This window comes from Schistocerca gregaria, chromosome 2 (genome assembly GCF_023897955.1).
Source record: "Schistocerca gregaria isolate iqSchGreg1 chromosome 2, iqSchGreg1.2, whole genome shotgun sequence".
Lineage (NCBI taxonomy): Eukaryota > Metazoa > Arthropoda > Insecta > Orthoptera > Acrididae > Schistocerca > Schistocerca gregaria.
The window spans coordinates 887,007,698-887,035,014 of NC_064921.1; the positions used below are offsets into that span (position 1 = coordinate 887,007,698).

The 27,317-nt window shown below is 39.9% G+C and overlaps 1 protein-coding gene across 7 annotated transcripts in view; it reads left to right on the top strand.

Moving 5' to 3' along the window:
- LOC126335315 (ubiquitin carboxyl-terminal hydrolase 45) overlaps positions 1-27,317 on the top strand; it is a 159,193-nt gene that overhangs the window by 61,006 nt on the left and 70,870 nt on the right. For all 7 annotated transcript variants that reach the window (XM_049998466.1, XM_049998469.1, XM_049998471.1 and 4 more), the window contains exons 6-8: positions 3,033-3,163; positions 17,911-18,072; positions 18,687-18,905. In XM_049998466.1, coding sequence (XP_049854423.1) covers positions 3,033-3,163; positions 17,911-18,072; positions 18,687-18,905 — 512 coding nt within the window. The remainder of the gene's footprint in view (positions 1-3,032; positions 3,164-17,910; positions 18,073-18,686; positions 18,906-27,317) is intronic.

The window sequence follows — 27,317 nt, forward strand, 5'->3', positions numbered from 1 at the left end:
TTTCCATACTATAGGTAGCGGTAAGTAGATTCAATTTCTGCAGTTTGGCTTAAGACTACATTTGTACTACCCACTCATGGCTTCTTTTAGGGATGAACAGCAGCAGTCCTGCTTCAGCCCATGGCTGATTTAGGTACTTTTAAATGGCTATCGACCCTTTCAGTGCTGCCTAAAGTGGCCATGAGCTGGAGCAGTGGCGCTGCACAATCTGCAGAAATTGGCTTTTCACAGGTATGGTTAAATTTGAGAAAGTGGTTACTGACTCTCCCGTGTACCTTAAACACTTGCAAAGAAGCAAGTTGATTGAAATGAAAGGTAGTGAAAATAGTTTTCAATTTATGTAAAGAACAACCCACAATTTGATGGGCAACTGTAACTAGGGTAGAGCAGTTTTGAATGGCTAGGTATTAAGTGTGTTTGACCTGAAACTTCTAATAAAAGAAATTTGTTAATTACGAAATTTTTTGAAATATATAAAGGAAAATAATAATGTTTCAAAATATTATGGAATTGGATTGATAAAAAATCTACTCACGAAGCGGTGACAGGAGAACACACATATAAAGGTATTTAAATTTGCAAGCTTTCGGAGACAGTGGCTCTTTCTTCTGGCAGAAAGGTTGAAGGAGAATGAAGGGGGTGAAGGAAAATGACTGGTCAAGTTCTGGAAATGGGGAGAGTTCAGAAAAAGGGTAGGAGCCAGAGGGTAGGGAAGGTGGTTTGGGGATTTCATAGGGATGAACTAAGAGGTTACGAAAGTAAGGTGGACGGCGGAAAGACACTCTTGGTATATATATCTAAAAACAAAGATGATGTGACTTACCAAACAAAAGCGCTGGCAGGTCGATAGACACACAAACATACACACAAAATTCTAGCTTTCGCAACCAACGGTTGCTTCTTCAGGAAAGAGGGAAGGAGAGGGAAAGATGAAAGGATGTGGGTTTTAAGGGAGAGGGTAAGGAGTCATTACAATCCCGGGAGCAGAAAGACTTACCTTAGGGGGAAAAAAGGATAGGTATATACTAGCGCGCGCGCGTGCGCACACGCTCATATCCATCCATCCATCCATACATATTTACAGACACAAGTCGGTTGCGAAAGCTCGTAATTTTGTGTGTGTTTGTGTGTTATTTTATTGTGCCTGTCTACCGGCGCTTTCCCGCTTGGTAAGTCTTGGAATCTTTGTTTTTAATATATTGTTCCCATGTGGAAGTTCAAGCGGGAAAGTGCCGGTAGATAGGCACAATGAATAAAACACACAAACACACACACAGAATTTCTGTGTGATAAAATTCATTGTGCCTGTCTACCGGCGCTTTCCCGCTTGGTAAGTCTTGGAATCTTTGTTTTTAATATATTTTTCCCATGTGGAAGTTTCTTTCTACACTCCTGGAAATTGAAATAAGAACACCGTGAATTCATTGTCCCAGGAAGGGGAAACTTTATTGACACATTCCTGGGATCAGATACATCACATGATCACACTGACAGAACCACAGGCACATAGACACAGGCAACAGAGCATGCACAATGTCGGCACTAGTACAGTGTATATCCACCTTTCGCAGCAATGCAGGCTGCTATTCTCCCATGGAGACGATCGTAGAGATGCTGGATGTAGTCCTGTGGAATGGCTTGCCATGCCATTTCCACCTGGCGCCTCAGTTGGACCAGCGCTCGTGCTGGACGTGCAGACCGCGTGAGATGATGCTTCATCCAGTCCCAAACATGCTCAATGGGGGACAGCTCCGGAGATCTTGCTGGCCAGGGTAGTTGACTTACACCTTCTAGAGCACGTTGGGTGGCACAGGATACATGCGGACGTGCATTGTCCTGTTGGAACAGCAAGTTCCCTTGCCGGTCTAGGAATGGTAGAACAATGGGTTCGATGACGGTTTGGATGTACCGTGCACTATTCAGTGTCCCCTCGACGATCACCAGAGGTGTACGGCCAGTGTAGGAGATCGCTCCCCACACCATGATGCCGGGTGTTGGCCCTGTGTGCCTCGGTCGTATGCAGTCCTGATTGTGGCACTCACCTGCACAGCGCCAAACACGCATACGACCATCATTGGCACCAAGGCAGAAGCGACTCATAGCTGAAGACGACACGTCTCCATTCGTCCCTCCATTCATGCCTGTCGCGACATCACTGGAGGCGGGCTGCACGATGTTGTGGCGTGAGCGGAAGACGGCCTAACGGTGTGCGGGAACGTAGCCCAGCTTCATGGAGACGGTTGCGAATGGTCCTCGCCGATACCCCAGTGTCCCTAATTTGCTGGGAAGTGGCGGTGCGGTCCCCTACGGCACTGCGTAGGATCCTACGGTCTTGGCGTGCATCCGTGCGTCGCAGCGGTCCGGTCCCAGGTCGACGGGCACGTGCACCTTCCGCCGACCACTGGCGACAACATCGATGTACTGTGGAGACCTCACACCCCATGTGTTGAGCAATTCGGCGGTACGTCCACCCGGCCTCCCGCATGCCCACTATACGCCCTCGCTCAAAGTCCGTCAACTGCACATACGGTTCACGTCCACGCTGTCGCGGCATGCTACCAGTGTTAATGACTGCGATGGAGCTCCGTATGCCACGGCAAACTGGCTGACCCTGACGGCGGCGGTGCACAAATGCTGCGCAGCTAGCGCCATTCGTCGGCCAACACCGCGGTTCCAGGTGTGTCCGCTGTGCCGTGCGTGTAATCATTGCTTGTACAGCCCTCTCGCAGTGTCGGGAGCAAGTATGGTGGGTCTGACACACCGGTGTCAATGTGGTCCTTTTTCCATTTCCAGGAGTGTATTTTATATGCAGTTTTCTGTATCAAAATTACGCTTGCAAGACTTCAAATGTTAAAATTTATGTACTGAAAGAATTCTTTTAATAATGGTTTGCTCATGGACTGTCGTATGTTGACATTTGAATGTAAAAATTTTAGGTTATGTCTAATTGTGACTTAGCAAAATGAAATGTTTGTTATGATTTCGAGCCATGCTTTTCGTATGCTTCAGTTTCTCGACGTTTTCTATTGCAGGTGATGTTAACATGGTTAATGAACCAGATACGAACCAACCACTTTCAGATGTAACAAACACTATTGCAGTAGTGGCTTCGTCTGTTGAACAAATAAGGAAGGCCGTATTGAATGATCTGCCGAGAGTGAGAGTGAGTTGTAATCTTCATATGTTATTTATTATTTTTTGTAAGGTGGCCAGTATTATAATGGAGTTCATTAATAGTTTATACAGATAATACACAGAAAACACAATGTTTTCTTTCCACAAGAAAAACAGTCCTTTACTTCTAAAATTTGCTCTCAAATGCTAAAGGAAAAAAAATTGACTGCAAAATCAGTAAGACATACAAACTAGTCAAATACTGGCTGAGAATGGAGGACTGATGTGTATCAGTTTATGGGATGCAATGGAGATGGACTGTGTAAGTTTTCTTTTCCACCCAGTATCATTTGTTCCAAATTTGGCTTTCATCTGAACAATAGTTATGTTATTAATTTATCTGAAAAAGTATTGCCAAAAGGAGAAAATCCTAGGACACTTGTATTCACGACTTTGTGTACATTTCATGCCTAATGTTTTACATAACAAAGGATTTTGACAGAGACTGAACAGCCTTAACCTTCATAGTTTACGTTCCAGGAGCTGAATTTGACAGTTCAAGATACAGGAATAGTCTTTAATAACTGAAAATATGTAAGAATTTATAGCTTTGTTTGTGAAAGTGTGTGTGTCAGTCAGTTTGAAACTCGTGCATAGAATTTAATATTTCTATTATGTTTTGCTATAAACACTTGACTTTCAACAGTACGGTATCAGCTGCTCTTTACTTAGTCATCTCTTCCCTCTGTCTTAGTTTATTTATCTATTTTATCACAATTTTATTTTACCGCTATGGTCGCAGGTTCGAATCCTGCCTCGGACATGGATGTGTGTGATGTTCTTAGGTTAATTAGGTTTAATTAGTTCTAAGTTCTAGGGGACTGATGACCTCAGAAGTTAAGTCCCATAGTGCTCAGAGCCATTTTTGAACAATTTTGTTTTGTCACTTCTTTGTGTTCATTACAAATTTTGCAGTTGATTTTAAATTAACTCCCTGATGACCCACACACTTGAAATTTTAAACATAGCTCAGAACTGGATGACAGTGCAATGATGACTCACTTTCTCTTTGGTCTGTTCAGTTGGGGTTTGGGTGAGGGTAAAAAAGTTTAGGAACACCTAACATCTAGACTGGCTACAGGATTGACATGTAGTGCATGTTTTTCAGGGACATATACGCGGTTGAACGCAGCTTGGTGGAGAGCTGCTAGGAGGAGATGGATACTAAGAGGGGATAGGTTGAGATGGACAGAAACTGGGGGAGAAGGAAATTGGCAAAGAGAGGGGGCAAGGAGATGGACAGAAGGGGTTGGAGAGGGGAGTGGAGGGGAGGAGAGGGAGGGGAGGGGAGGAGAGTGAGGGGAGGAGAGGAGAAGAGGGGAGGAGAGGGGAGGGGAGGGGACGGGGCTGCAGTATATGTGACATATATGTGCAAGGGAAGGCCATGGGCATAAAGCTAATAAAAATCTTGTAAAAATGTAGTGTATGATCAGTTATACTTGGTTATGTATTTTATTTTACAGGAAAATAACAAACTCATTGATATACTATTAGCAGGTAGGTATAACACTATTTCAGATGTTATCAGGGGAAAAGATACAGAAATAAACCTGAAATTTAACTTGTCTCTCCTCATCAGTATGTTTAAAATCGTTTGAGATATTTCATACACAAGACTAAAAAACACAGTTATATAATTAAAAACAATTTTTTAATGTAACACATTTTAACATCCAGCTGAAAAGTATAAAAAAGTTCTCCTAGCCCCAAATAGGTTCCTAACACCTTCAGGTAGTTCTGAAAATTTGTGATGGTAAATTTTTAATAGCTATGAAAATATGTATAAAATTCTTGCAACAGTTAGGTATTGAATTGCACCCATGTTTTTCATTATAAATCTTGAAGTATTTTCATAACCACTGAAAAGCACAATCAGAAGTTTTCAGAGCTATCTGCATGGGGTTATGAACTTGTATGGGACTAGGAGAAATTAAATTATACTATGTAGTCACTTTAAAAAAAATGTGTTCCATTACACATTTTTTATTTTAAAAATTGTTTGTTATTTACTGATTTTATTCTCATCAAAATGAGAACAGTAGTGAATATATTGCCTTCTATTAATTATATGGGTTCATTAGATTATGAAGGGGATTGTCTCTGATCCCAATAATGTTTTAACACCAGATGTAGTAGCGCAGATCGAATACCTTTGTAAATCGTCAGCTTGTCATCTTATGTGAAAGTAATCTCATTTCTTCATATTGTATGCTGCTTCCTCTCTTCATGTCTATTGTCTACATTAAATGGTAACATTCTTGAGTAGGCTTTTTGCTGTGTGTCTGATTTATTCAAACACATAGTTTTCATCATTGTTCTGCGATACATTGTTGATACTTTGTGCTCACGTAAGTGTTAACGTTCCCTTTGAATTTACTGTACTTTTAAAGAACAACCAATGTTCTGTTCATGCAATACAGTTATTATTTTTAATTGCAGCATGCTGAGCATTGTGCTGAAATATTTTTCAGTTGTCCAGCTGAGTAGAATTTAGAGATGCGCAGAAGTGCATCGGAATAATAGTTCCCTTGTTTTACTTCTACTCCTTCATTTCCATTGAAAAATCTTGTTGTTGTTGTCTTCAGTCCATGCTACTGTATCCTGTGCAAGCATCATCATCTTCAAGTAACTACTGCAGCCTACATCCTTCTGAGTCTGCTTAGTATATTCATCTCTTGGTCTCCCTCTACAATTTTTACCCAACATGCTGCCTTCCAATACTAAATTGGTGATCCTTTGCTGCCTCGGAACACGTCCTACCAACCGATTCCTTTTTCTAGTCAAGCTGTGCCACAAATTCTGCTTCTCCCCAATTGTATTCAGTATCTCCTAATTAGTTATGTGCTCTACCCATCTAAGCTTCAGCATTCTTCTGTAGCACTACATTTTGAAAGCTTCTATTTTCTTCTTGTCTAAACTGTTTATCGTCCATGTTTCACTTCCATACATGGCTACACTCCATACAAATACTTTCAGAAGACTTCCTAACAATTAAACCTATACTAGATGTTAACAAATTTCTCTTCTTCGGAAATGCTTTCCTTACCATTGCCCGTCTACATTTTATATCTTCTCTACTTTGACCATCATCAGTTATTTTGCTCCCCATATAGCAAAACTCCTTTACTACTTTAAGTGTCTCATTTCCTAACCTAATTCCCTCAGCATCACCTGATTTAATTCAACTACATTCCATTATCCTAGTTTTGCATTTGTTGATGTCCATCTTACATTCTCCTTTCAAGACACTGTCCATTCCATTCAACTGCTCTTCCAGGTCCTTTGCTGTCTCTGACAGAATTACAATGTCATTGGCGAAACTCATAGTTTTTAATTCTTCTCCCTGGATTTTAATTCCTACTCCAAATGTTTTTTTCCTTTACTGCTTGCTCAATATACCATTTGAACAACATTGGTTATAGGCTATAACCCTGTCTCACTCCCTTCCCACCACTGCTTCCCTTTCATGCTCCTTGACTCTTGTAACTGCCATCTGGTTTCTGTACAAAGTGTAAATACTCGTTTGCTTCCTGTATTTGACCCTGCCACCTTCAGAATTAGAAAGAGTATTCCACTCAACACTGTCAAATGCTTTCTCTAAGTCTACAAATGCTTGAAACGTAGGTTAGCCTTTCCTTAACCTAGCTTCTAGCTAAGTCAAGTCGTAGGGTCAGTATTGCCTCGGGTGTTCCAACATTTCTATGGAACCCAAACTGATCTTCCTCGAGGTCAACTTCTACCAGTTCTTCCATTCATTTGTAAAGAATTCATGTTAGTATTTTGCAACCGTGACTTATTATACTGATAGTTCGGTAATTTTTACATCTGTCAACACCTGCTTTGTTTGGAATTGGGATTATTATATTCTTCTTGAAGTCTGAGGGTATTTCACCTGTCTCATACATCTTGCTCACCAGATGCAGAGTTTTGTCAGAGCTAGGTCTCCCAAGGCTGTCAGTAGTTTTAATGGAATGTTGTCCACTCCTGGGGTCTTGTTTCGACTTAGGTCTTTCAGTGCTCTGTCAAATTCTTCACACAGTATCATATCCCCCATTTCATCTTCATGTATGTCTTCTTTCATTTCCATAATGTTGCCTTCAAGTACATTGGCCATGTATAGACCCTCTAAATACTCCTTCCACTTTCCTGCTTTCCTTTCTTTGCTTACAACTGGTTTTCCATCTGAGCTCTTGATGTTCATACAAGTGGTTCTCTTTTCTCCTTACACCTAGTTATATATGCCTGTACTTCCTTGCTTTTGTCCTGTAGCTGACCCTGCATAGCCATTTTGCACTTCCAGTTGATCTCATTTTTGAGACATTTGTATTCCTTTTCACCTCCTTCATTTGCTGCATTTTTATATTTTCTCTTATCATTATTGAAATTCAGTATCTCTTCTGTTACCCAAGGATTTCTACTAGCCCTCATCTTTTTAGCTACTTGATCCTGTGCTGCCTTTACTATTTCATCTCTTTAAGCAACCCGTTCTTCTTCTACCACATTGTTTTCTCCCGTTCTTGTCAATCACTCCCTAATGTTCTCTCTGAAACTCTCCACAACCTCTGGTTCTTTCGGTTTATCCACGTCCCATCTCCTTGAATTCCTGTCATTTTGCAGTTTCTTCTGTTTTAATATGCAGTTCATGACCAATAGATTGTGGTCAGTGTCAATTTCTGCCTCTGAAAATGTCTCATTATTTAAAACCTGGTTCCTAAATCTCTTGTCTTGCCATTATATAACCTATCTGAAACCCTCCACTGCCTCCAGGCCTCTTCCACATATACAACCTTCTGCCATGATTCTTAAACCAAGTGTCAGCTGTGATTAAATTATGGTCTGTGTAAAATTCTACGAGGTGGCTTCCTCTTTCGTTCTTTACCTCCATTCCATATTCATCTACTACTTTTCCTTATCTTCCTTTCCCTACTATCGAATTCCAGTCCCCCGTGACTATTAAATTTTTGTCTCCCTTTGCGATTTGAATAATTTCTTTTATCTCATCATACATTTCTTCAATCTCTTCATATTTGGAGCTAGTTGGCATATAAACTTGTACTATTGTGTTAGCCATGGATTTCGTGTCCATTTTGGCTATAATAATGCGATCAATACACTGTTTGTAGTAGCTTACCTGTGCTCCCTTTTTTTTTATTCATTATTAAAGCTGCTCCTGCATTACTCCTATTTGATTTTGTATTTATAACCCTGTATTCTTTGGATCAGAAGTCTTGTTCCTCCTGCCACCGAACTTCACTAATTCCCACAATATCGTAACTTTAACCTATCCTTTTTAAATTTTCTAACCTACCTACCAATTAAGCGATCTGACATTCCACCTTCCGTTCCTTAGAACGCCAATTCGTTTCTCCTGATAACCACGACGTCCTGAGTAGTCCCCACCTGGAGACCCAAAAGTGGGACTATTTTACCTCCAGAATATTTTATTCAAGAGGACATCATTATTTCAGATGTTCGCAGTACCAGCACAGCAAGGCTGTTTTGGTTAATGTTATAAGGCCAGATCAGTCAATCATCCTGGCTGTTTGACCCTGCAACTTCTGTAAAGGCTGTTGCCCCCCTTTAGGAATCACACATTTGTCTGGCCCCTCAACAGACACCCTACTGTTGTTGTTGCACCTACAGTATGGCTATCTGTATTGCTGAGGCACAGAAGCCTCCTCACCAGTGGCAAGGCCTAAAGGTCATGGGCGGCGGGGAGGGGTGGGGGGGGGAGGGTTGAAATAAATGTATCTTGTCTGTTTGTTGTACCTCAGTACAGACTTTCCAGGTTGGAATCCATTACTTGGGTCATGCCATTGATCAGTCTCATTCTTTGTCTCCATCTTCTCATTGTACCTTCAGTCTTTCCCAGCCTTAACGTGTTTTCCAGAAAATCATATCTTCTTATAATATGTTGAAGGTAGGTCAGTTCTTTTTCAGTATCGGGCCTTCCAAGAATCAGTCTGGTTTTATTTGCTGTAATACTGACCTATTTCTTATTTCCTTGGAACTGCCAGGGTAGCAGTGTACATTAGTGTGCTTCTTCTGGGATTCAAGGAGATGCACTGGGTCTGGATCAGATACATCCAATGGATAAACAATGTTGGCCAGTGCACCGGACAGTCTGGATGTTTTTACGTAGTTTCCTGCATTCAGCTAGCTGAATACTGGGCTGGTAGTGACATATCACCTCAGTTACATGATCCACAAATACTTCAAAAATGTTCTTTCACTTTTACATATGATAACACTACACAGACACATGGGTTTTACAAATTTTGTCTGGGTGGGAGGGAAAGTGTTGGGATAGGGAGGGCATCTGGCTACCCTACCAGTAATATTTTCAAATCCAGATTAACATGCCGACACCACTAAGATACAGGATAAGACCAGGAAAAACAAGATGACCTTACTTCTGTGGAGAGTTCACTTTTTCAGAATTTACATAACCAAATCTGTGGTTTGATAGACGTATGAGAGAGCTATACACATTTCTGTTTCTGGAGCCTAGTTGGTATGGTGGTAACCTTGTTGGCTTATTGCTGTCACATGTACTATATTTGAGACAATGAATGAAGATCCCTGACAGATTTCAGCTGCCAAGCACTAACGACTGTAGGTGAATAAAATAGCTGTCTACAGAGCTGTGACAACACTGAGGTGTTGCCATGGAGATGTTTACAAAATCACAATATGTTACTGGTTGAGGTAGGCCTGTGAAGTTGCCACACCCAGCCCACTGCAACTGTCAGGGATCAGCTTATGCTGACTCAACTATAGATTGTGGTTTGAGCCTAGATGTTTACACTTCTTGCAATATTTGTTTGGACTCTTAATTTCACGAAGTAATAGTCATAGTCTTCAGTTCAAAGACTGATTTGATGCATGTCTCCACACTACTCTGTCCTGCTTCATCTCCTAAATAACTACTGCAACGACATTCATTTGAACCTGCTTACGGTATTCATGCTTAGGTCTCTCTACAGGTTTCATTATGTGTAGAGATATCTAGGAGCCACATAAAAATTGGCCACCACCACCATTTCTTTCCTCTCACACTCATTCTATATAATGCTACATTTTCATCCATTCAGTCAGTTCCTCCCATATTTTTGTTGTATTCTTCAATTATATTAGGTCGAGGTACAAGTATTGTTTTCTTCTCTTGTCTAGAGTATCAGGCAATGGTGCTGACTGGACTGATACCATGGCTTGTGGAAGCTGTTGTTACTGTAGAATTATGTAGCCATCTGGCGTTGATTATTCCACTTTCCTTACTGCTCTTGTAATCAAAATCTCCTCTCTTATTCCTTTTGGACATAGTGTTAGAAGGTATGAGAACACACTCTTTAGGCAGACAATTTTCACGAATAGTCCCAGTTGCATCAACAATGTTTGTGATGTAAACAGGTTATCAAAATAAAATCTGTAGGGAAGATGTATGTTCTTTTCAGGAAGAGAATCGATCATTTGAATCAAAGGAGCAGCACATTTTCCAAATGCTTTCTCATATTTTTCATTCCTCTGAGGATCAGCTCCTTGGTATATTTGAAAGCCCAGTAGATAACCCATGGTTGTGTTTAGACACAATGCTTTGTACCCAAATCTAATGGGCTTACCGTTCAGAAACTGTTTACATCCATGTCTGCCAAAATACTTCATCATGCTCTCATCATAAGACAATTCTTGCTCAGGCTGAAAGTGGAGAGCAAACTTTTTTCTTAGCATATTTATTAATGGACGAAGTTTCCACATTCTATCATTAGCATCTATTTTTGTGTTGTCACACGAGTGAATGAATCTCATAAGTGTTTCAAACCTGTCTCTTCTCATCGTGCTGTGGACCATTTTATTTCTCATGTCCAATCCAGAACCCCAGTAATATCTTCTGATAGGTAAAGAATTATAGCCAGAAACAATTATAATTCCTAGAAAACCTTTTCTCTCTTCATATGGTATTTTTGGATCTGAGCAATTCTTGAACAAAGCATACTTTGTCAATTCAGTGAGAAGAAATTCAATTACTTCATCGTTCCAAAATAATTCGAAGCACTGAACTGGAGACAAGTTTCTGTATTTACTATAATCACTCTCAGGAAATACAGAACGAACACTACGCATATCGTCTTTTTTCCAATCTCTGATTACAGTTTTTAAGATCTGTTACTTTTCCTGTTCATCTAGTTTGTCATCAGAAGAGAAGTGAATCTCAGGTTCACTACCGAACCTGTTTTTACTTGCTGAAACCACTTCTGCAACAGCCTGGAGTTGCCTTGGTCCAAAATTATCGACATTTCCTCCCCCATCTTCTTCCCCAGAATCTTCATCCAAATTCACATTAGCTTCAGGTGGTTCAATAAATATATCTGTTGCATCTTCTTTCTCCCCTTCAAGAATAGCCAGGATCTCATGGAGAGATAGACCTCTAAAGAGAACGAATCGTTATTTTCACTGTTTTGCCTAGTGTGACATATATGCAACACAACATTAAAACTGTATTTGGATCCACAAAAATAAGAATTGCATTTTGTAGATAACCATTAACATAAATTTTAGTACTTTTAACATTATAATCAACCATAATTTAAACAAATTGGATTATAATTTGCGATAAAAAATGATACTTACTTCTTATTCAAAGACATAATCTCATTCAGAAAAGTCTTCTGTACATGAAGCACCAGACACTGACCACTTAATGCTTGCAACTGACTGAAACCTACCTAAACATGAACAACAAAGCCTCCTTATCTGAAAGCCATACAACAGTAGCCACTTCAAACACAGGCATTGTTGCCAACAAGAGAAAACAATGACAGGCTGTTCCGTGACATATATGTTACACTAGGCAGAAATGGGTTAAACTGACAGTGTATGGGAAGGAAAGTTACTACTCACCATATAGTGGAGATGCTGAGTCGCAGGTAGACATAACAAAAAGACTCTCACAATTAAAGCTTTCAGCCATTAAGGCCCTTGACAACAACAACAACAACAACAACACACACACACACACACACACACACACACACACACACACACACACACACACACACACACAGACTGTAGTCTTAGGCAACTGAAACCACACTGCGAGCAGCAGCACTAGTGCATGATGGGAGTGGTAACTAGGTGGGGGTGAGGAGGAGGCTACGGCGGGGAGGGGTGGGGATATTATGGCGGGGGTGACAAGCAGTGAAGTGCTACAGTTTAAGCGGTGGGCAGGGGAGAGATGGGGAGGGGTGGGGTGGAAGTAGGGGGGAAAAAAAGACTGCTCAGTGTGGTGGTGGGATGACGGCTGCGTAGTGCTGGAATGGGAACAGGGAAGGGGCTGGATGGGTGAGGACAGTGACTAACGAAGGTTGAGGCCAGAAAGGTTATGGGAACATAGGATGTATTGCAGGGAAAGTTCCCACATGTGCAAATCAGACAAACTGGAGTTGGTGGGAAGGATCCATATGGCAGATCCCTTAACGTGCAAACTGACCTTACATCCACAGAAAGTACTGCAGTCTACCATCTAAAAACTAATCCCAACTTTATAATCGTACCTGCGGACAAAGGCTCCACCACTGTTGTTTTGAACTGCAAGTATTACCTGGCAGAAGGACTCCACCAGATTTTGGATACTTCCACCTATGAACCTTGCCACATTGACCCCATTTCCAGGTGGAGTAGTTTTGTCATTTCTGGCTCTCTCATATATCTCAATGATTATGAGGCAATGTCTTCTACTGCAGGGGCCTTGTCACCTCTTAGGTCTTTCAGTGTTCCATCAGATTCATCTCAAAGAATCATATTTACGATCTTATTTTCACTTACTCCCATTCCCCATTCTATCGTATTGTCATGAAGTTTGTTTCCCCAGCATAGACGCTCTCTCTGTATGTTCCTTTCATCTTTTCCTTCTTTGCTTAGTGCAACTTTGACATCTGAGATCCTAATATTCATAGAGGTGCTTCTCTTTTTTCTAAATGTCTCTTTATTTTCCTGTTGGCTACATCTGTCTTTCACCTAAAGCATTGCATTGGTCCACTAGCAATTCCTGCTTAGCCACTTAGCCATTTTGCACTTCCTGTCAGTTTTCTTTTTTAGACATGTATATCTCTTTTTGCCTGCTTCATTTGCTGCAATTTTATATTTTCTGGTTTTATCAATTAACTTCAGTATCTCCTTTGTTATCCAAGAATTTCTATTAGGCCTTGTCATTTTACTTTCACAAAAAGTGATGCCTAATAGCTTCAAAGACAATGAGGAGAACCGAATATTGTGAGAAAGAATAAAAGAAGTTGACTGTCTCTGAAAAGGATTAGCCAGAAGTAACTAGCCTTTATCACTTGTCAGCAATTTAGGAATTGTTAAGTGACTGTTCCTGTACATCTAACTCTTGCAGCCCTTAGCCCTTAGCATTTTGATGCTGTAGACAGAGTTGTGACTGTGACTGGTGCACTTCTGAGGCTCATTTTTTGTAAAGAAGCTCCACCGGGTAAGTTGAGTTCCTCTACGGTTACTGAACGAAATTGTCTTATGAGTATGCAGATAATCTCAGTGGATTACACTGCACTGCAATCTGCTGAAATGTTTATATAATAGACATGGATGAGGTCAAGCCAACACTAAATAGTGTGGAAAAAGTATACACTAAAGCCGGGTTCACACAGGCAACAAAAGTATCGCCACTGCTAATGGCGAACTGCAGTTGCTTTGTAGTTGCATGTGTGAACTCCTAGTTTTCAGTGGCGCCATTTAAGAAGCGCAACTGCTGTCACGCGACAAAAAGTTGAACTTGGTTCTACTTTGTTGCGCCATTTTGCCTTCTCCACAATCGAATAACTTCATTTGATTGCTACTTCGCGGCTGGATTCAAACCTTTCTAGTGCGTATTCGACCGTAGATAGTGCTTTTGCTATTAATATGTCGAAAAAGTGGTCAACAGCGACTATTATGAGATTCTTGGAGGTGTATGAAGAACGAGAATGCTTTTGGAACCACAAAAGCAAATCGTTCAAAGACAGAAATTTGAGAGATGCTGCATTAATTGAAATAGTAAACAGTATGCGTGAATATGTATCTGGAATTGATGTAGCTACAACAAAATTAAAAATTCGAAGCATTTGAAATGCTGACATGAATGAACATAAAAAAGTACTGAAATCACTTAAGAGTGGTGCGTCTACAGACGGTATTTATAAACCCAGCCTTACTTGGTTTGAAGCTGCAGACCGGTTCTAAAAACATGTAGTCGAGACAAGAGAGACGAGAAACACTTTAGTAAGTAATATTTTACATTTATTGTGTTTACAAAACATCTTACTTATTAATATGTACAGCCGTTTAATAAGCTGCGACAGGTGATGCCATTTTGCAAACTGCGCAATGACGGAGAATTTGTGGCGTCCTGTGTGAACGGTAGCTCACAGCGCCACTCCAGAATGACTTGACTTGTGGCGATACTTTCGTTGCGCGTGTGAACCTGGCTTAATTTGTTAAGAATTTTATGGCAGCACTGCACTTAACCTATACTCAGTGAAGAAATGACATTAGTTTTGTCATTCTCTCGTGATCTTTGACTTTTTCTGACCTCAGTAATGGATACCAAACTAGTACTGCTTCTCGCTTGTTATAACTCCACTCAACTTACTCTGTGTCACTTACAGAGTGAACATTTCTCTGTCCATGGTTGAATCTTGATGTTGTTAACTCTAAAATAAATGGACAACTCAGAATTGTAGAGAGCAGGAGAGAGAATGCCAGATGTTTGTATACGTACCAAGTGTTCTGAGCTTGCAGTGTACAATTACTGAGCAAACTATCACTCTTCATGTAACCACAACTGCTGAAAATTTTCTCACAGTCATTGTTTAGAGCTTGTCACATATTTAAGTTCAGTTTCTGCTATAGAGTTAGCAGTTCATATTTACTTTCCACTGCCCTGCTGTTGTAATGTCACTCCTGTACCAGCCCTCTAGGATGATGGGAAGCATTCCATTTTATTCTGTGATGTAGTCTGTTAAATTTATTTTTCATCTGTGTGTTAGTGAAAAATTCAATTCTACGAGAGAATTTTTGAAATTTTTGAAAACGTTGTCAGCGATCTTAAAAGTAGTTTAAATTAAAATTTAAAACAGTCTTTATCACAATCTTGTTAAAATATTTTTTATTGGAATGAATGACCGGTTTCGACTCTGTGAAAGAGTCATCTTCAGACTCCAGAGCGGTGGATGTACACTGCTAGATGAGTTCCGTCGACCCTCAACACTCTTGTAACTGCTTCAAAAAGTAAGTTATGCAAGTCATCCCAAGCCAAGACCATTACACAACAAGAGTGGTGCATTGCCCGAAGAGAGTACATGTTCTGTTTCCTCCAACACAGTTACGCTGTGGTATAGACAACAGCTACATCACAGTGGGGTACGAAATGCGTGACAACTGGAAATGTTCTCCATAGTGGAAGTATGCAGGACAGTAGGATTCTTCTGGACGAAACATCTGTTGTACACAGATTCACTGTGAATTTCTGGCAATATATGGACCAGATGTGATGTTACATCCAGCTGTAGTGAAATGGTGTCGACAGACAATAATATTCAGGCAGTTGAGGAACTGACTTTGTGCAATCGCAGATTGTCTGATGATGAGGATATTCATATAGCACTTTTCAAATAGCTCTTGACTGTGGAGTGGATTTCTATCTTCACGGAATTGAACAATTGACAGAAATTTCGATCATTGTTTACAGATGCTTGGTGACAATGTAAAAAAGTAGTGTTTAGTATCTGTGTCACTTTGAAGTGTAGTGTACCATTCAGTAAAAGTTACTTGGCCTGCCATTATAATGTTTAACTTAACTTTATGAAATTGTCTCATAAGTTTCCTTTTGCACAGCAATCTTCAATGACATGCCATTTAAGTGTTGTATATTCAATAACTTCTAGTTTTATGAAAAAAGAAGCTGATACCCAGGTTTAATCAAGTGTGCTTGTTAACTGTTCCTATCCATTGTTCCAAGAAATGTTGGCATTCAACTAGATTATTATTACAATTAGCAATCAGTCATTCAAGTCAATGATAGTTAGCTGATGATGTTGCTGCAGGCAAGCTGCATCAAATAAGATGGAGAAAGGGTATAGCATAGTTGTCCTCAAGAAATGGTCAATTACTTTTCAGAAACCCTTACTTTTGAATATGCAATGGACAATAATTTGGCAGAGTTAAGATTTCCTGTATCTTATAAACATTGGTAATGCCTTGAAATGACTAAATGCGTCAAAACATCTGAGAACTCTGTCCAGATAAACAGGATTGGAACAACGTCTTTGTGGCCTGTGTAGTAAATTTCACAAAGTGACTATACACCGACCAAAGCAAAAGTGAAAACGCAGTTGAAATATTCAGTCTAATGCTCTGCATTTTATCTACAAATTGCATACCTATTTGGAATTGGGAGGATGTTCTTCATTTACAGGTAGCACAATTGGGGTTCTCTGGGCAATTCGTGATTATTATTTGCAGTGATTGCTCTCATTTTTCTTTTCCATTTGCCTCTTTTCTCCACGTATACTTACCTTTTTTATCATACGGAGATCTGAGGATCCACCGATGTGTACAAATTGAAGAAAATTTCGTTTAGAAGAGATGAAGGAAACACTTAGGAGGGCTAGGACTGTGACAGTTTCTTAAAAATTTGTGGGTGAGTCTTATACAATTAGAAATAAATACGGGAGGAGAAGCACAGATGATGACATGCTGAAATGATGTATAACAATAATTGGAGAGACTTTCACTAGTCACTGGTGAAGGAAGACAACCTAGTCTCATAAAGGTTTGGGCATAAAAGATTGCTTATGACCTAGTGGGAATACGGGCCACTTAGTGAATGTTTTCTGAAATTAATATATTATATATTGTATGTCTATTCTCATGTCATATCAAGGTTTTAGGTGACATTATTCACAGCAACACTGTTTCCTTTTGGAAAACTGCCTATATGGATGGTTTTGATATTATTGACGGTATATAAATGGGAAAGGCAAGTAATGAACTTGCCACAAGAGTACCCTTTGAGTATTTGTTCTGACAATAACAAAGAAAAAGTTATGATGACTAATCTGTTTTTAATGTTGATGCTTATAAATGTTTGTCCGCCTCCATAGCTGAGTGTACATTGTAGTTGGCTGCCACGTGGAGGACCTGGTGCTATTTCTGGTGCTGCCAAGCATTTTTCTGTAGTGTGCCTCATGATACCAGTTTAGGAGCTACTTGATAGTGTAGTAGCTGCTCCATGGTCTGGAAAGTCACCAAAATGGTCAAAGAGCAGTGTGCTCACCAGATGCCTTTCCATACTGCATGACACTGCAGTGTAGGGGATGACACAGTTCCGAGTCAAAATTTCTTGACCTTTCATGGCTTGGATGAGAAACTCATGGTGTTACACACCACCTTGAATTCCTTGTCCAGGCTGTGAAGGCCGAAAGGTGTCGACTGGTTGCTGTGTCATCCTCTGCCTTGTGGTATCATGTGGTTTGGAGGGGTACATAGTTAGCTCACACACAAATTGGAAAGATAACTGGATTAGAATTTTTGATGCCTGTGTTTACCACAGGCCAATAAAATTTAAGACAGTAATAAGCATAATAGGAATGATGGGCAGTTGGTTTGACAGGTTATTAGTAGTTTAGGGAAGTATAGATCCTTTTGTCATGCCTGCCTAAGCCCATGGCTTTTTTTGTGTCACAGGGTTTGAAAAATCTGGGAAATACTTGCTTCTTCAATGCTGTCCTGCAGTGCCTAGCTCAAACACCCTTCTTGCTGCCCGTCCTGGAGGAAATGAAAGAAGCAGGTGCGAAATTCCAGCTACCAGGGGGTGCCCACCCACTGCTGGAAAATGAAGAAAAATTGGTAAGAAATTGTGTAGTATTCATTGTTAATTTAATGATGCCATATTTTGTATTCTCAATATTTAGTCTCAGAGGGATTGTACGATTAAGCCCCAATTGGTCATCCTATTTTTTCAGGAGTTAATGTGACTTTAACATGTGACAGTGTTTTGGGAATTCAAGGGAAGAAAAAAGGCCCCATTGATCCATTAATCAAATTCCATTCTTGTTGCAAGATTTGGTTGGAGAAGTTTCCTCTGATATTTATGGAGCACCATTGTGCTGCTTAAATCAGTGTTTGGATTGTGGTAGCTTTTCTTTATTTACACTTAAATTTGTTACATATTATGTCTTTGGAATATGATACATCTATTTCAATAGAAGATTAGAAATAAACAATTGTGTGTGTGTGTGTGTGTGTGTGTGTGTGTGTGTGTGTGTGTGTTCCTTCTGGTTAGTTGTTACTATTTTGAAATAGCTCCAATTTTATCATTTGTAACTTTCAGTTGATTGCAATTCATATGGGCAAGAATTTTTACAACTCTTTGGTTTGTTGTTGCCCAACCTTATGGTATTAGAATGCCACAGCCAAAAGTGTGGAACGAAATTGGTCTTACAGCCTACTCTTTTCTCTAGCCTCCACTGGAAGGTGATCTATGCAAGTGGCGGGAACTGACAGAGTTGCTGGTTGACATACTGCACCAGCTCCGGTCAGGCCGAGTTGAAATACTAGATCCCCGGCAGCTGCTCGATAAACTATCTCAGCGCTGTCCACAGTTTGCTGGCGGTGATCAGCATGATGCACATGAATTACTCAGACACTTGCTTGAAGAAGTACGCACCGAAGACCTTAAGGTGAGTGGATTAGTGGGCTTTTTTCCTTTTTGATTATGTGCACAGCGTGATAATTTTGGAATGCATTTGTGTCCATATGTAGAGAGATCGTATTTCAAATAATACTCATGTTTTCATGCTCTTCAGATTAAGGACAACTTCAGTTAAATTCTGTAAAACTGCTTTCATTGAGCTCTGTACAAAAATTTCTTTCCTTGCTTCCATTTACCCAGTATAACATTATAAATACCGGAAAAGTTGAGACCATAATTGCAGACTGTCCTTTGTAAAACAAAGTGAGCATAATATTTAGCTGGTCATCAGACGTTGATGTCTCCATTAGGTAGAAAATTCAAGCTGTATGCAACATGCTCGGAAAAGTGAGCATAAGGATTTAGCTGTTATGACAATAGTTGTATTAGATATAAAAAGTGTCTGGAATAACACGAAAGTGTCCCTGTAAGAAAGGTAGCAGAGGTCTCTCACAGGTGTATAAATACCACATTCGAATTGAATTCCATGTCTACATTGAAGGGAAGGGGGGGGGGGGGGAAATGTTGAACACTGCTGGTAGATGGAGACAGTTGTGTTGTTACACTTAGAGATACTGTTTCAAGACGGATGATTATGAAGTTACACAGTATAATAAGGTTTTCCCATTTATAACAAATGTCCTCTGGTACAATTCATTGCCAGCTAGTGCAAGTTTACAGAGTGAGTGTAATATCACAAATACAGGCATGGGTTTGGTGGCAGGAATTTGAGGAAGGCACAACAGAAGTGCGAGACGAGCAAAGGTCAGGAGAATCAACTACATCCAATTCTGATGATGTTGAAGGGCTAATTCAGACTGATCATTGCAGTTGCACCCAAACTCAACATCTCCATTAGCAGTGCAGTGGATATTATGCACAACATATTGGACTATCAGAAGATATATTCTCGCTGTATGGTGTGGCAACAGTATACCATGGCAGCTCTCAGATGAGAATAACACCAAGCAAATGGGGTTATCTCTCGTGCACTTTAATGCGGTACGAGTCAGATATTGATCCCTTCCTCTACTGTATTGTCATGGGTCGAAATGTGGCTCTCTTGATCACATGTATGAGCAGAATGGGCTAAGTTTCATAGAGGTGCCGGTTTTGAAATTCGTGGTGATTTGTTAGAAACTTTCTAATGGCAAATAAGTTAAAAAATGTGCATGACTTCTGAGCCATGAAGAAAGTTATGTCTCAGTCTTTTGGGACACACACTGTGCTGCTTTGATGGATTTGCTCATCCATGAAGGACTGTGAGTGCTGCAGGTTACTGATATGTGATAGGATGGTTACAGAAGACAGTTTGGAGAAAATGACTGGGATTGAATTTTAAGTGTTGTGTTGTTGTTGCATGACAATCCCCAACACCACACTGTTTCGTTTATGTTATTTGGTCCAGACTTCCATTGGGCTGTATTGTAACACCCTCGGTATAATTTGGTTCTCTCACACAGTGATTTTTGTCTCTTCAGTCTGTTACAGAAGCACTTTAGGACTGATGCTGAGGTTCAGCATGCTCTTGTTAAATGGGTTCTAGACCTTTAGCTTGATTTTTAATTCAGTTTTGACAGGTTGGATTTCCAATGGAGCAAATACTTGCACAGCCACTGTGGCTGGGGAACAGTGATATCTTCCAATGCTTTAGCAACTTTGTGCATATTTTTTGTTTCCTGAATACACCTTTTCTCACTAACAGCCTGTTACTATACCTTTCGAGACATCTTCATATCAGAGAATTAATTGAAGCATGTGTCCCGAGTAATATACTAGGCAAAACAGTGGCCTTGCTGCTGAGTAGTATGTAGAATGCAGCTTAAGTGAACTCATAGTGATTGCTGGGCAGCAATATTAAGCACATAGTGCAAATAAGGTAAGCTAGATCGTTTATCATCATAATCATCATCATTTAAGCCTATGCCTTTCAGCGTTCAGTCTGGAGCATAGCCCCCTTATAAAATTCCCCCATGATACCTTATTCAGTGCTAACATTGGTGCCTCTTCTGATGATAAACATATTACTTCAAAATCATTCTTAACCGAATCTAGGTACCTTCTCCTTGGTCTGCCCCGACTCCTCCTACCCTCTACTGCTGAACCCATGAGTCTCTTGGGTAACCTTGCTTCTCCCATTTCCCCACCATCTAAGCCTGTTCGCCGTGACTGCTACATCTGTAGAGTTCATTCCCAGTTTTTCTTTGATTTCCTCATTGTGGACACACTCCTGCCATTGTTCCCATCTACTAGTACCTGCAATCATCCTAGCTACTTTCATATCCGTAACCTCAACCTTGTTGATAAGGTAACCTGAATCCACCCAGCTTTCGCTCCCATACAACAAAGTTGGTCGAAAGATTGAACGGTACGCAGATAACTTAGTCTTGGTACTGACTTCCTTCTTGCAGAAGAGAGTAGATCGTAGCTGAGTGCTCACTGCATTAGCTTTGCTACACCTCGCTTCCAGTTCTTTCACTATGTTGCCATCCTGTGAGAATATGCATCCTAAGTACTTGAAACTGTCCACCAGGAAATTTAAAAAAAAGTGATCAGACTAAAAGTGGGCCCCTAGAAAGCAACTTTGGCAGAAATAATGATAATTTGGAGTTAGTGGCCACAAAATTCAATGATTACTTCATCACAGTGGCAGCAAACATTGCACCCACTAACAAAGCCACAGTCTAAGGGCAGTGTCTGTTTTCAGTAATCAGAAATGGGCTTGTGAAAGAGGGTGGAAGAGCAGATAGAGGTTCAGTGCATTCTCTTGCCCTTGGAGTGGGAAACTGCCCCAAATATGCATAAGAATCAGGAATGATCAAAGGCATGAGGTTGGAGAAGCCAATGGCATCCACTGCCTTAAAGACACATAATGTGTATCCACAGCACATGTGGCCTGTAATTGCAGAAGTGTCATGATGATCCCTCCATTGGCAAAAAGATTGTGGACTAGTCCCCCGTTCGGATCTCCATAGGGAACTGCCAAAAGGGAAGTGACCATGAGAAAAAGATTGAATAACTGACAAAAGGGTAACATTCTATAAGTCAGAGTGTAGAATGTAAGTAGTTTGAACGTGGCAGGAAAGCTAAAAACTCTGAAAAGGGAAAGTTAGTGGTTCAGTTTAGACATAGTGGGGATCAATGAAGTGAAATGGAAAGAAAATAAGGCTGTCTGGTCAGACGAGTATAGGGTAATATAAACAGCAACAGAAAATGGTATCATGTGAGTGCAATTCATTGTGAGTACGAAGGTAGGGTAGAGAGTCAGTTACTATGAACAATTCAGTGATAGTGTTCTTACCATCAGAATTGACGGCACCTCTACTGTTCAGTCTATACATCGAAAAGCAATGATGGGAGAAAGAAAAAGGCTCAAGAGCCTGATTAAAATTCAGTGAAGTGAGATCACTGATAAGATTTGTTGATGACATTGCTATCCTGAGTGAGAGTGAAGAATAATTACAGGGAATGCAGATTGGGAGTAAATCGTAAAGAGATGAAAGGAATGAGAAGTAGCAGAAATTAGAACAGCGACAAAATTAACAAAAGAATTGGGGATCATGAAATAGACAATGTTAGGAATTCTGCTCTCTAGGCAACAAAATAACTCATGATGGGCAGAGCAAGGAGAACATAAAAAAAACAGGTAGCACTGGCAAAAAGGGCATTCATGGCCATGATAAGTCTACTACTATCAAACATAGGCCTTAACTGAAGGAAGAGCTTCATGAGAATGTACATTTGGAGCACACCATTGTATGATAGTGAAATCCAGACACTGAAACCCAGACCAGAAGAGATGAAAGCTTTTGAGCTGCTACAGAAGAATGTTGAAAATTAGATGGACTGGTGGGTGAGGAATGAGGTGATTCTCCCTGGGAGTGGTGAGGAAAGGAATATGTGGAATGCACTGGCAAGGGACCGGATGACAGGCTGTCTGTTATGAAATCAGATGATAACTAACATGGTACTAGAGCGAGCTGTAGAGGGTAAAAACTGGGGATTGGAATATACTCAGCAAATGACTGATGACATAGATTACCACCAAGAGACATTAAAGTTCTCTGCTGCTCAGTGAGCAAGACTTTGTGCTCTGTGTCATGAAAACAACAGACACAGATTTGCTTTTGATCAGCACATCTATCACTGAGTGTGACACAGGGTTCATTGACTTCTAGATCTCATGGATCAACCGAGTGGGCTGAGTTTCATAGAATTGCTGTTTTTGAAATTTGTATCAATTTGTTAGGGGCTTTCTAGTCTCAAGTAAGTTAATAAACTGTGTTAACTTATTCTGACTGATGTCTGTGTTTAAGGCTGTAGTCACACACATCTGTCTGATGACACTACTTTAAAACAGGAATGATGACACTTCTTTAAAACAGGAATGGTCTTCACATCTTCATGTTGCTGTGTAAGTGCTTTGTTCCTTTAACAGACTGTTATAAAATTGCTGTTAGAATGCAAGAAAATCCTTTTGTATATCTATGAATAGGGACAGGAAAAAATCGGTGTTGTGTTATGGCCAAAATCGGTGTTATTTTTTGCACATGTTATTTTCTGGCAAGCTCTTCCTGTTATCAATTATATATTTTTGTCATATTCAACCATTTTTCAAAAGAAGTGAAAAATTATTTCAACAAATTTTGACACAAATAATTATTTAAAAACGAATACCTAATGTAAAAATGAAAATAACAGTATGCTGCAGATTTTTATTAATGACATGTTTCACACTTCGTCATATCGTTCTTGAGCTGTGAAGACCACAGAATCCTGTCTGAGGCTCAAGAATGACCTGAAGATGGCGCTAGAAGCGTGAAACGCATCATTGATAAAGTATCTTCAACAAAGACTATTATTTCAATTTTTAACATTCATATACTGCTGCTGCGCTTGGCCAGAATGGTGTGGAGATGATACATATATTTTAAATACTGCAAAAAAAAAAGAGTCAATATCCAACAGATTGGAAAATATACAGAACTCCCCTTGTTTCAGGTGCGCAATTTATTTTTGACACTCGACAATTTTTCTCTCCAACTTAAATATTTATGTAAAATAGTTGAAATTTCTTATGGAATAGCAATAATGAAACAGTTTTTCGAATGACAGCATTATCAATATTTCAGTGTTGTCTTCAGAGAGATTGTGCTGCCTGTCTGTCAGTACTTCATTATAGTTTGAAAACAGTCTCTGGCTGTCAACATTGGAACAAGGGAAACAAACAGCTTTCAGTCCTGCAGCTGCAAATTGCTGATTGTTTCAAATTGCTGATTGTCAACTGCAGTTGCCTGCAGACATTTCACTAGGTCAACATGTCCCGACTACATTGACATTTGGTTATGAATAAAATTCTGTAGAGATTGATACCCCTTCAGAGTATGTGCAGCACTAAGAACAGTCATCCCAGGTACAGATCGCAAGATCCTGGCCACTTCAGGGTTAATAGGATTGAGAATTATTGTCCTTGGATCAAAACAAGAATCCAAGGCTTTGAAAACTGATTTACTTGGATCTGTGGCCATGAGAGTTGGCAATCTTGTTTGGAGGTGCAGTCCAGTTCACTTCATTCCCCCCTTAATTTCTGCCTCAAGTGCTTCCTTCTTTACCGTTTTTAAAATCTCATTGTTTTCATTGCCAAATATTCCTTTTCCCACAATACGGAAGCATGCGTAAAGATGCTTCAACTTTATTCAAAGTTCATGTGAAGTTGGATGCTTTGAAGTCGCTAAGAAGACAACCATGCTCTTCAAGTCTCTGGAATGTTCTTTAACAAACATGGCCTCTGCAAGAGTCCAAGTTACACCATTATCTGACAGTGAAATAATATACTCAATGCCTGCATTCAACAGCTCTTGCGTATCATCACTGTGGAAGAATGCAATAATTACCTCAAAATATTTTGCTATGTAAGTGGCTGTGGAGAGCCAAGAGATCCTTCATGTTAAAACTGGAAGAGGAAAAATCTTTGGATTTCTGTTTTTCTCTTGAAGAAACTGTAAATATAAATGCTTCCTCTTTCCGGTGTTTAAAAAAGCACTCTTTAAATAAGGGATTGTCTTATTTAACTTACTAAGTTCCTTGGAATAAATTTTAGCAATTAGATTAATTTTATGTGCCCAGCATTGAACATGGATTGAATTATCACCTATTATTGTTTTAAAGGAGTCGACACATTTGTTCATCTACCTAGCGCTGTCACTCACTACTGCCTTAACATTATCACACTGTATATTATATGTTTCAAGAGCCCGAAAATAGCACGATCACATTGTGTCTAGTTCGCTGCATTGAGAACTTGTCACACTTTCCACAAAAATGTCTGCTCATTCCAAGATTCAGTAGTTCTCAACAGAACAGCAAAAACACAAAGGCCTCTTCTGTCAGTGGTCTCGTCGGCTAATATATCATCTTTCTCTGCTAGTTGTTCCATTACTCCATGTTTCCTTTGCTGTTGTATTGTAGCCAAATAGTCTCTCTTTGCTTTACAAAATGGGATGTTACGAGCACCTAAAAAGAATAGTCTGTTAGTTATCTGAACCTTTAAAATAATGTGATACTGTACAAAGAGCAAAATAGGGGAAACCGGAGTAATTGGAATGCCAGGTTATTAGAACAATGGCCTACAAACAGTAACCCAAACAAGTTCAAGGTACCAAGAAGTTGTTGTGGATTTGTAACAATTAGATCTTATGCTTAAATTAATACCATTGTTTAAGATTCACTCATTAGATTTTGGTGAAAATTTCAGGATATGTAGTGCTGAGGTTAGGTATGTTCCTGACAGCCCTACAATTCATTCATTTATTATAAGTGTGAAGGAGTGGGACCCACTGTTTCAATACCTCCAGATGTGGTAATTAGAACTTAGTTGCAGACTTAACATTAATATTTTTTTTAACAGTTAATGGTTTGTCCCTAAAATAAGATACAAAGATGGGAAAATTGGAAAAGTCTGAGCATTGGTATAAATTTTAACTGAAATATCCGAGTTGCTTTGGTTTGAAGCTTTGCAAGTATTTAAAAAGATATTAATTTCTGTTCTAATTGCTCCGGTGCCCCCTATATTTTTATCAAAGATGAGAGGTACAGACTTTAATTTTGAACTGATTGGGAGTACACATAAAGTGAATATTCACCAAAATAATTTTGAGGCAGGCTGTAGCCACAATATAAATAAAAAAAGTAACACCACTGCTCACCTTCATGAACTCGTTCATCCACTGCTGAAAGTCTTCGTTCTCCAGTTTGTGTAGTGGAATGTTGGCCTTCAAATATGTTTCCACAGTCCTTTCGACCAGATATTCACAATCACTCTTCTTCTTTTTTGCAGTCTCAAAGCTGCTGCTAATTGTAGATTGCTACTTTATTGGCAAACTGGTCTGCTTCAAGTTGTTGCTCTTATGTTTTCTGGTCTGCACATGTTTCTCTATAGAATCTTTACACTCCCATGAAACTGTGATATTGCAGATTTTACAAAACACTGTAAACATATTGGGAACATACAAACAATTGATTTCAAATTCTCGCACCCTTTTGTTAGCGGTGACTGCATGTTTCGGCATTTTCACAGAAAACATGCGTTCATTGCTGAGTCTAGAATAAGAATACAATGAAGAAAAAAAAAAAGCAGATCCATGCGGATGGATATGTGTGTGTGTGCGCGAGTGTACACCTGTCCTTTTTTCCCCCTAAGGGAAGTCTTTCCGCTCCCGGGATTGGAATGACTCCTTACCCTCTCCCTTAAAATCCACATCCTTTCGTCTTTCCCTCTCCTTCCCTCTTTCCTGAAGAAGCAACCATCGGTTGCGAAAGTTAGGAATTCTGTGTGTGTGTGTTTGTGTGTTTCATTCATTGTGCCTATTTGCTGGCGCTTTCCCGCTATATATATGAAAGAAACTTTCACATGGGAAAAATATATTAAAAACAAAGATTCCAAGACTTACCAAGTGGGAAAGCGCCGGTAGATAGGCACAATGAATAAAACACACAAACACACGCACAGAATTTCGAGCTTTCGCAACCGGCGGCTGGTTCGTCAGGAAAGAGGGAAGGAAAAGGAAAGATGAAAGGATGTGGGTTTTAAGGGAGAGGGTAAGGAGTCATTCCAATCCCGGGAGCGGAAAGACTTGCCTTAGGGGGAAAAAAGGACAGGTGTACACTCGTGCGTGCGTGCGCGCGCGCGCACACACACACACACACCCATCCGCACATACACAGACACAAGCAGACATTTGTAAAGGCAAAGAGAGTATAATAAAATAGAAAGAAACTTCCACATGGGAAAAATATATTAAAAACAAAGATTCCAAGACTTACCAAGCGGGAAAGCGCCAGTAGATACGCACAATAAATAAAACACACACACACACACACACACACACACACACACACACAC